This window comes from Myotis davidii, unplaced genomic scaffold (assembly GCF_000327345.1).
Source record: "Myotis davidii unplaced genomic scaffold, ASM32734v1 scaffold391, whole genome shotgun sequence".
Classification (NCBI taxonomy): Eukaryota; Metazoa; Chordata; class Mammalia; order Chiroptera; family Vespertilionidae; genus Myotis; species Myotis davidii.
The window spans coordinates 3,517,503-3,528,791 of NW_006284336.1; the positions used below are offsets into that span (position 1 = coordinate 3,517,503).

Below are 11,289 nucleotides of genomic sequence, written 5' to 3' on the forward strand. Positions count from 1 at the left end.
CTAACTTCACTAAAAAAAATAAACAAATGCTCTGTTCCTTCTGTGACACATGCTTGTGCCACTGAAGGTTAAATACTCAAAATGAAACCTAAGGAGGGGACTAATAATTCATTAAGTTGTGTTGCTAATTCCTATTTCATAGAATTTTTGTTCGCTGTGGATAAAAAACATCCTGAGCTCCACCTGGTAGATAAAAGTTTGCTTTGGTCACAGTTGCCTATGAATATGGATTTCAAAACAAGCATAAGCCTTAATTAACATTTCATTGTTTTAGAATCATCACTGCCTTAATGTTCAAACACCTATTTAAGTCCTAGTAAAGGAGAAATGCATGTTTATTTATGGCTTTTGTAAATATAAATGCAGTGATCTATGGCTTTAAATTTTTTTGTTGTTTCTGTGACAGTATTTGTTAATCCAGCCAATAGAGTTATTTATAGGAAATGGAGCATGTAATAGTTCATGTATAAGTAAGCACTGTTTCCCCAAAACCTTAGATACCTGACTTGTTCTAAGAATTATTTGTAAAAACTCAAATTCGGTGATTAAACAGAAGTAAGAATTCTCCCTTTTTTTCTGTGAATTCTTCGACCTACTCATACTGTGACTTACGTTGTTGCCTTAATTTTTCAAACTTGTCATCTTCTGAAAGTCACATGATGAAATGATTGTGCCTAGTTATTTCATTATTTTACTTCTGATCATAAAAACATGCTAACAGTTTTCCTAATAGAAAATGAAAAGACACTCCATTTTAAAGTTTCTATTTTGATGTAAAGTTTTTATTTTGATAAAAACTATACACCTTACAATATAAGTTTTTGGAAAATTTATTTTTACTTCAATTAATACATTTGCCAAATGTGACCATTTTATACTGTGATGACTTTTGTGAATAATGTGGTTCTGGCTTTAAGAGCAAAAAAAAGGGGAGGTTAAAATATAAGTAGTTCTTTGCTTGGTCACTAATTTACAGGAAAATCAAATCACTGCTTCTATTTCCCTTGACATAAAGGAAATAAAAAGGTAGAAAATTTTTGTAGATTTACCTGAACGATGCCATGGAAGATTTGAAGCTACTTTTTGGGAAGAAAATGTATCAGTGCCAATCTAGTTGTGAAGTTGTGTTATTTTATTTATAGTGGCAAATGACAGGTTGATATTTACATGTCATCCTTTATGGCCTTAATTTAATTATTTTTTAATCCTCACTGGAGGATATGTGTTTTTTTTTTCATTGATTCTAGAGGGAGGAAGGGAGAGAGAGAAACATCAATTGGCTACCTTATGCACACATGGGTATGTACCCTGACTGGAACAGGAACCAAACCCACAACCCTTCAGTGCTCAGGATGGCACTCTAACCGTTGAGCACACAGGCCAAGGCCTATGGCCTTAATTTTAGAGTGTCATTCTTAATTCCAGTAGAAAACTGCACTTCAAAGCCTGTCATCTAATATTGACTGTGAAGAGAACTTACAGTATTTTTAGATTAGTGCTTCTCAAACTTGTCCTCAGAAGGCTCAAGTAATTCAGGGGGCGTGGGTGGATTTAGGGATGAAGGCCTTGAAGTCCCAAGTATTGTGCAGTTTATTTTCCTTATATTTCACAGTATATGTGTGTGTGTTCTCATCTGAAGTGTGTTAAACTACCCGAAGTGTGTTTGACACCCGAAGAGGACAGGTCTATCTTTAGTTTATTCATAATCCAGCATCTAAAATACTTTGTTCAATGACATGAATTTAATCCAGTTGCTAAAGCAAGATGTTGGCTATTATAATGTTCTTATGGCCTAGAACAGCCCTGGGCAAACTACAGCCCGCGGGCCGGATCCGGCCCGTTTGAAATGAATAAAACTAAAAAAAAAAAAAGACCATACCCTTTTATGTAATGATGCTTACTTTGAATTTATATTAGTTCACACAAACACTCCATCCATGCTTTTGTTCCAGCCCTCCTGTCCAGTTTAAGAGCTCGTGGCGAGTCAAAAAGTTTGCCCACCCCTGGCCTAGAAGATAGTGTGCTAAATACTATTGTTTTGCAATGTTTACATCCAAAGGATTAAGTCATGTGAACTGTTTTTATTAGCAGATACACTGATATATTGTTTACCTATCAAGAGAGGCAGACTAGAGAGCAAATGGAGAGGATTCTTAGTTTGTCAGGGTTCTAAAACATTAATAAATGTGGGTACTACATTTAAAAATATGCATGTGTGACCCTGGTTGGTGTGGCTCAGTAATTAAAGCCTTGGTCCGCACACCCAAGGGTCTCGGGTTCAATTCCCAGTCAAGGGCAGGTACCTGGGTTGCAGGTTGGAGCCCCAGCCCCTGTTGGAGTATGTGCAGGAGGCAATCAATCAATGTGTCTCACATCTATGTTTCTTTCTTCCTCCCTCTCTCTCTTTTTCTCCCTCTTCCTCCCTCCCACTCTCTTTAAAAATCAATGGGAAAGCCCTAACCCATTTGGCTCAGCAGGTAGAGCATCAGCCTGTGGACTGAAGGGTCCCGGGTTCGATCTTGGTCAAGGGCACATGCCCGGTTGTGGGCTTGATCCCCAGTAAAGGGTGTGCAAGAGGCAGCCGATCCATGATTCTCTCTCATCATGGATCTTTCTATCTCTCTCCCTCTCCTTTCCTATCTGAAATCAATAAAAGTATATTTTTTTAAAAAAAATCCTCAAATGTCAAAAAAAATCAATGAGAAAAATATCCTTGGGTGAGGATTAACTATATATATATATATATATATATTGAAAGAAGCAAGTGCCCAAATGATGTGAATAAATAAAAGCATTTTCTATAATTCTTGAACTAGAAGAGTACCAATATTCATTCAGTTCTTTCAACCAACTTTTCAAGAACTCCAAATTTTATCTTACTAATAAGTACATTTGTAATTTTATAATAAATCCACAATTTCAAAATAGTGAAGGTTGGCAAGCATAGGAAAAACTATTGCCAAGGCTCTTCCATTAGTTGTTGATACTTTACTCTCAAGCAAGTTAATATTACAGAAGATAAGGCTGGAAAAATAACAAAATTGAAACAAGTGATTCTCTTTTTTAGCTTATCAGTAAAATTTCAGAAAATGAAAAAATTTTTGAAAAATGTATCTCCATGGCAACTTTGTCATTCTCAAAAGTATAAATGTTATCTCAATGTGAACAACAGACTTTTTTTCCCTGCAGGAGTGAGCTTAATAACATGGTATGTGTCAGTAAGACCTTGTTCCAGGCCTGGCGTCTTCTTACTCCTTCTGCTTGCGGCTTTTTGCTCTTTGCTTTCTGATGATTCACTGCGTTTTCCATGCCCCGGGTGAAATACTTGGTTTTATGATTGCATCTCAAACATGTTGCTGCTTAGGGCTGAATTTGATACTGATCCCTCTCCTACTTTATCTCCTTTTTCCTGTGCTATAACGAGAAATCTAGTGACTTCAGAAAATCTAGAGTTCATGCTGCAATAAAAATGTGGCAGAAGTCTGTGCATCTGAATTAACTTATCACAAAAGAATATTTACCCTTAAAATGCTCCTCAAAAACTTTTCCCTAATTAAAAAATGAGCCTTCAAAAATTTAGATTTTATATTACACTTTTGAGAAACCATCCAAACTTTGGCAAGTTATGCTTTAGGAGTTATGTATATTGCCTATTTCAGTTCATGATAATAATTTTGTTTAGCTATACTGAAGTCTGGTACTATTAGTGAATTGTAAGCTAGTGTCAATTTTTTCTCTTTTCACCTTTTTTGGTTAAGATGTGGTATATTTTTAAACTACTTAAATCACTGTTCTCTAACAAGATATGTACCTGAGTAGTAGGTCTTCAGATTTACAGTTCTCTAAATAGCTACCATAATGACAAGTGTCTCTCTGACATTCCATTTTCCTGAAATTACGTTAGAGAAATCAGTCAAAAGGATTTGGGTAAATTGCCACAGAAATCGCACCTTCACAAGTGAAGAGTATCAGGACCAGTGGTATTTGTCCCAAATTAAATGTTTTATTCAGAGGTTACGAGTTTTCTTCACAGCAACATGCAGATTAAAACAAATGAAATTGCTAACAGCCCTTTCACATTGAGGACTTGGTTAATAGTCATAACCCTCTTGTGGTGCTGAAAATAAGACTAGTTTATAGAATATTCTCAAGTTCACTGTTTTTAAAAATATATATATTTTTTATTGATCTCCAAGATGAAGGGAGAAAGAGAGGGAGAGATAGAAACAACAATGTGAGACAATCATTAATAGGCCACCCCCAGCTTGCTCCCTGTTGGGGATTGAGCCTGCAACCGGGGCATGTACCTTGACTGGGAATTGAACCCGGGACCTCTTGGTCTATGGGACAACGCTCAATCCACTGAGCCACCACAGCCAGGCAACAGAGTGCTGGTATTTAGACTGGTGCAGGGAAAATTCATGCAAAACAGGATGAAGAAAAGAACCAGGGGCTAAAGATAGCGCATGGATTGATTAACAGGGTCCCAAGCAAAGAGCCTTAGTTCAACAAGTTTCAAAGCTGAGCTGTGAGGACTATTAAAGATTGAAGATCCTTCAAGGTCCAAATAACAACTCACCATGCCCATAGGCTTTCTATACAACTTTGAAGTCAGTTATCCATTAAGGGAAATAAATGATTCAGCTATTCATATTTGATCTGATTAGTACATTCAGGAAAACCACAAATCTGTTGTTTTACATACCTCATCATCCTCACCACAGAAATGATATTCTCCAGCCCTCCTTCCTGCCTTATGTGGTATTTTCCACCCAGTGCTCCAACTGTCCCCGCTCCCCTCTCCCCCCGACCTGGGAGACATATTGGACCTTCCAGACCCTACCTGGCCTGACTAAACGCAATCTCTCTGATTAGATTCCCCTTGGGTTACAGAAGAACTTGATCCCTGATGCACATGCATACACTCAGGATAAAGAGATAATGCCCCAAAGGAGGTTTGAACTTTTAGAAACAATGCCTTGAAAACAAGTGGAATTGCTGTATTGTGTGACCAGCTAGTAGATTAGCCTGGGCAGCGAGAGCATAACCTTGAGTCTCTCATGACTCCCAGTTAGCCTAGCAGATAGCAGAAGTGTTCTCTGTGGGGCCAGCAAGTGCCTTGGTCTATCCTCTGTCATGGCCACAGGAGCCCCTTTGTTTCTTACTTCCCCACCTTGCTTCTCAGGAGCCCCTAAACTATAGCACCAAGTGGGCCCCCCAAGTCCAGACACCCCAAAAAGCCTCAGATGTGAGGCCTCCAGCTGTGCCGCTTGGCCTGTTTGGCCAGCTAGGGGTGCCCACAGGGAGATGGGCTGGGCTTCTGTGGTCTCACTGGGTCCTGATGCTCCTACACTTAGAGGGGGAGATTGAAAGCAAATTTGATTCTGGGTTCAAATCATTTTATAGTGTGATCTTTGAAGTACAGGTAAATTCCATAATAGAGGCAAAGTCCAGAATGAAAAGAGAGTAAAGCTAAAAATTAAGAAAAGTCTCCCTGAGTAGCCAAAGTCCTATGTACTTGTCCAAATGTATGTAGCCAGGTCTAGAATTAGAATAGACTTAAAATCTCCCCCTTGCCCTTCAAACATGTCACCCCCTCATCTCTCTGTCAGGTTGACATTCTGTCTGTCCAACATCTCCTGCCCCTCTGGCCCTTCCTTTGCCTCACCTAGACCCTCAGCAGCATTCCCAGACCTCAACCCAGCCTCACCCAATAGGTGATCTCAGGCCCTGTGTCGGACGCTACCACAATTCTGCTTTGTGATTTTTAAATTTACAAGAAAAATGGGAGTTTGTAAAGTTTAACTCATGAGACATCCAAAAATAATAGACTGAGGGATGAAACACAGAGCTCTTCATGCTTGGTTTGGAAAGGACTAAAGGAACCAAAACCTATTGAGATCATCTCCTTGAGATAGGAAGAAAGCCATTGGAACCTGTATTATAACATGCTTGACTCCTTATTTCCCCTGTGAGTTTTCTTAGTGACCTAGAACTCTGATGGGGCCTGCATTCTAGTAAACATTTAGCCTTTATCTAGTCTTGGACATCAACGACCAGTTTGGGCGTCCCAATTTTCTGAATGGAAAATGGGACAAGGTCTACAATGACTTTACCCACAGAGAAACAAACGAAACCTGGGCCAATGCAAATAGTATCCCTAAAGTGACTTCATCAGGTGCATGAATAATTATCTAACAAAGGGATGCCAAGGGGACATTCTTATACATTCACAGAGGAATGTTCCACTCAATATTTTGTTGACCAAATTAATTATTTGCCCCAAAAGATGGATACTATGAATCTTTCGTATATTGGCCCATTTTTTGTTCAGACTGGTCTTCCTGTTAACTCTAAATTATTCCTATTCTAGGGGCCCAGTGCATGAATTCGTGCACCTTGAAAGGAACTGTGGGCCACGAGGCTGCAGTGGGCACAGGGGCGGGTCTTGGCCCATCCTCCACACCCCTGCCCAGCCCCTCCTGCCACGCCCCCCTTCCCTGGCTGCCAGCAGCCCTGCTCTTGCCGCTACCGCTCCCACGTTCTGATGACTCCAGGCCCCGCTCGCATCTGCTGATACCCCTGGTGGTCAGCGCACGTCATAGTGACCGGTTGTTTGGTTGTTCTGCTGTTTGGTCTATTTGCATATTAGCCTTTTATTATATAGGATAGGTGTTTACCCCCAAATCTGTAGAATTTATAACTCCATCTCATCAAAAGGATTTTTCATAAGAAAGAAATATTAAGTTGTAACATATCAGTGTTTTTAAACTGCCTCAAGAATTCAAAAGTAGTTGGCCCAGTGTGGTTCAGTTGTTTGAGCATTGTCTTGTACACTGAAAGGTCACCAGTTCAATTCCTAGTCAGGGCACATGCCCAAGTTGAGGGTTCAGTCCCTAGTTGGGTTGCATGCAAGAGGCAACTGATGGATGTTTCTCTCTCACATTGATGTTTCCCTGTCTCCCCTCTCCCCCTCTCTCTGAAATCAATAAAAACATATTTTTAAAAAGATCTCAAAAGTAAATGTATCTAGGCTAAGTAGGTGGGGCTCCATTGCTCACTCATGCTGGTCCATACCCTTCCCTCCCAATCAAATATTTTTGACTCTTTTACATATTGAGCTTATTATTCTGCTGTTTGTAAAGGGGACTTGGAAAACCACTGACTTAGGTGGGCAGGCTGCCATTCCTAGATTGTCCTCAAACAGTACCAGCTCCAACACCCCCACTGTCAAGAAACAGTGGGAAATCAAGGTCTTTTCTTGAGGATAGAATCCAGATGTTTCCTTCATTCAGGGAAGAAGGGATGGATGGAAGCTACAAATTGCTTCTAGACTTTAAAAAAGTGTACTTAAGTAGGCAAAATATACCTTTTAATGACTGCTGTACTATAATCATTCCTGCATTTCTGGTGTTTCAAAGAAACAAAACAAAACAAAAACCCCTAAACTAAAGAGCAATTACAGAAAGCAGATGTTTACAAATGCAGTCATCATTTAGGGAATGGAAAGTACAGAGTGCAAGTACAACCTACCGAAAGCAAATTCAAACTGTAATTACAGGGCAGCTAAATGGTTATTCATATTACAAAGTGGTGTTTTTTTTCCAGAGCATTTCTCTACATAGCATTGTCACTTGGCATTTAAACGATAACTCATTTACAAACAATATTTAATTTATAGACAACTCCAGGAAATATGCATTGGAGTAAAATGAGTGGGGAGAAGGATCAGGGGAAGGGAGAATGTAACAGCCCCATTCTGTAAGCGTCTGTCTGGAGTTGTAGAGTTCCCAAATATTAGGTGCAGAATAAGGCAGGAGGAAGCATGTGGGGTGACAATAATCACAGTGACTTTTTCCTCAAATAATGATTCTTAACCTGCTTTCCAAGCAGGTTTTGTGGAACTGTGGCTAAAATTTCCCAGACACAGAGACTAGCATGAGGCTACAATACAAAGATATATCACTTTGGACACATAGGATACAATAAACATGGTAAACCCATAGATTTATGTCACTTTGGACATATAGGATACAATGGGTATAGTATCCTCATGGATATAATATACAGATATTTCACCTGAATGTAAGTATATTCAGTTAGACACAGTTTGGAGTTTTCTATTGAAACAACGTTTCAAATCTTTGTTGCAAGAAAAAAATGAGGCAACCGACAGATATCTGCCAGTTTAAAAATATCAGGAAACCCTGGCCAGTGTGGTTCAGTTGGCTGGGCATAGTCCCATGCACTGAAGGATTGCCGGTTTGATTCCCAGTCAGGGCATATGCCCAGGTTGCAGGCTCGATCCCTGTGGGGGGCATGTGGGAGGCAGATCGATGTTTCCCTCTCATGTCAATCTTTTGCTCGCTCGCTCTCTCCCTACAATAACCAACTTTAATATCTTTAAAAAAATCTTTAAATTAAAAAGACAAGTAATAATTTGGTACAAAAAAGGCCAGTACACTTAGCTTCAGGCACTGGGTTATAGAAGAGCCCTTTCCAATGGGTTCAAGGGTGATATTGGGGCATCGCCATGAGAGACCCTCTTCAGATTCCCCACCATCCACTTGGCTTCCAGCGGGAGAGAAATAAAGCAAGCAGAGGCTGAGACTGGCATTACTAGTTTGCATTTTATAAATGACTAAGCAACTGAAGCAGGTAACACATAAATATGGGTGTTCTGAGAATAAATCAAAATCCATACAATGAGTTTATTTCCTCTGGTTTTTAAAAAAATGGACAGAGAAGAAGGCACGGAGGGAGAGAAAAGGATGGAAAACAAAAGGGGAAGGGAGGGAAGAAACTAGAAGAGAATGGGGTGCGGGTAAGGGAGAAAGAGAATGAATGAGTTTCCAAAGGTGCTTATTCCCAGGAAATTATATTGTGGCAATTCAGAGGAATCTGTGAGTGGAGGTGGGAATAACAACTCTGCTCACTGTGAGTGATGGCAAGAGAGGTCTCGGAAACACATTGGTCTCCAATGGATGGGGGGAAAGGAAGAAACTAGAAGAGAATGGGGTGGGGGTAAGGGAGAAAGAGAATGAATGAGTTTCCAAAGGTGCTTATTCCCAGGAAATTATATTGTGGCAATTCAGAGGAATCTGTGAGTGGAGGTGGGAATAACAACTCTGCTCACTGTGAGTGATGGCAAGAGAGGTCTCGGAAACACATTGGTCTCCAATGGATGGGGCCTGTTTTCCTGCGTGGCCTCTTTGAGAATGCACTTTTGGGTGTTCATGGGAGGTCTCAGCTCCCTGGCTTTGAATTTGGCTTTGTAGCTTTGCTCTTTCTGTTTTTGCAAAAGCTGCATAGTCCTGAGACAGTGAACACTATTGGGATTGGGAGGGCACATCAGGTTTTTCTTAGGCAGGAGGGACCAGTGCAAGCTGCCCAGTTCTGGATTGGCCAGGAGGTTTGTCCCAACCATTGGTGAAGGAAAAGGCTGCATGCAGCTGACCTTAAGGTGACTGGCCAGCTCAAAGGGTCTCTTTCCATCTTTCCCTTCAACCATTTTCAATCCATATGCACAAGCCACACACTCATCCTTTTCCACACTCAGCACCTTCTCTTCTGGCTGCACGAGCGAGTTCTTACTCTTCTTAACCTGAACATCCGAGCCATGTGGGGCTGAAGAATTCAGGGGGGGGAGAACTAAAAGGGCCTTGGAATTCAGTGAGTTTGAGATGGAGGGACCTTGATCAGTCCTGCTGTTGGAGTCTTGGTCCCTACCAGTCTCTGGGATGGCCCACTCTTCCATGCACCAAAAAAACTCCTTTATTTGCAGACATTTTTTCTCTCCCGGACTATGAGAGGGAGAGCACATCTTGCTAATATTCCTGGAGGCAGTGGTGGGGCAGCCAGTGGGGAGCTGAGTCTGGGAGGGGCCACCTGGATCCTCCTCCGAGCCTGCCTCAGCCAGAGCCCTTGACTCCAGGCTTCCAGCCTCAGTCTGAGGCCCAGCCTCGGGGGTCCCTTGGGAGAGACTGACACACAGTAAGCAGCCGCTGACACCTTCTCCCACCTTCGCCTTCTTACGTTTCTTTCTGGGCCAAAGGCAAGCAGTTGGAGAAGTCTTTCCCCAACCTCGAACCTGAAAATAAAGCAGCATATTACTCTCAGCTGATTGGCTGCCCCAATTTTGGTCCCATTCCCATTTTGGCCATTTGAACTAATATTTTTCTTTAAACAGATGTTGTTTGTTTGTTTGGTTTTGTTTTTTTTTACTTTCAATACCTATGTTAGCCTCATATAAATAGTATTTTTAAATCTAAAATACTAGCAATAGGTTGTTTAAAATACTAAGCAATAGATTTGTAATTGCCCACTTTGATGTGCCGACTATATATTTTTTCAGATGTACATTAAATAAAAATCAATTCAAAACTATTTTTCCTTGTCCCCCCTGACAGGCTTTCTTGTCCTTCCAGGCTCTGTTTACATATCCGGGAGACTGCTGCATGGGCGGGGGGTGGGGGAGACGCGTTGGAGGGAGAGAGGATGAGCAGAGGCAGGTCCATGCCAACAGCCCTTAGATGTGTATTTTATTTTATTTTTTTAAAATATATTTTATTGATTTTTTACAGAGAGGAAGGGAGAGGGATAGAGAGCTAGAAACATCGATGAGAGAGAAACATAGATCAGCTGCCTCCTGCATACCCCCCACTGGGGACGTGCCCGCAACCAAGGTACATGCCCCTGACCAGAATCAAACCTGGGACCCTTGAGTCTGCAGGCTGACGCTCTATCTACTGAGCCAAACCGGCCAGGGCTAGATGTGTATTTTAAAGCAGTTACCTTCCATAGTAAACTGAACCATCTAAACTTAGAACGTTTTAAATTCATAAACAGGACAGCCTGTAGCCCTGACTTACCTGGCATGGGAACGTGTGTTTGGAAGGTCATACATGTGGTGGGGGCAGTATAGTAGAGAGAGTATTAGAGGAGGGCTCTGGAAGACATGATTACTTCAACTGTCAAGTGGACTTGGGCGAATCACTCTGCCTTGTCTTGCCCTCAGTTTCCACATTTATAAAATAAACCACGTAGACTGGGGTTTTTCAACCTTGGCACAACTACTATTTGGGGCTTGTTAAGAACTGTATATTTGTGTCCCTCCCAAAGTCCCATATTTAAACCCTAATCTCCAATATGATGGTATTTGGAGGTGGGGCATTTTAGGTGATTAGGATTAGATGAGGTCAAAAGGATGGGGCCCTCATGATGGGATCAGTATCCTTATAAGAAAAGGAGGAGAAAAGGAGGAGTCAAGGGACCTCTCCCCCACCCCTT

The 11,289-nt window shown here is 41.2% G+C and overlaps 2 protein-coding genes across 4 annotated transcripts in view; one reads left to right on the top strand and one right to left on the bottom strand.

Annotated features, from left to right (window-relative positions):
• ATMIN (ATM interactor) overlaps positions 1-416 on the top strand; it is an 8,144-nt gene extending 7,728 nt beyond the window's left edge. The window contains exon 5 of the mRNA XM_015569698.1: positions 407-416. Coding sequence (XP_015425184.1) covers positions 407-416 — 10 coding nt within the window. The remainder of the gene's footprint in view (positions 1-406) is intronic.
• An 8,378-nt stretch (positions 417-8,794) lies between these two features.
• The window catches only part of LOC102771189 (chromosome unknown open reading frame, human C16orf46), a 15,466-nt gene continuing 12,971 nt past the window's right edge, over positions 8,795-11,289 (bottom strand). For 2 of the 3 annotated variants that reach the window (XM_006754456.2, XM_006754455.2), the window contains exon 5: positions 8,999-10,090. In XM_006754456.2, the coding sequence (XP_006754519.1) occupies positions 9,092-10,090 (999 nt within the window). In that variant the 3' untranslated portion in view covers positions 8,999-9,091. Of the gene's footprint in view, positions 8,970-8,998; positions 10,091-11,289 lie in introns of those variants that run through there. The other variant, XM_015569798.1, reaches the window with a different exon arrangement.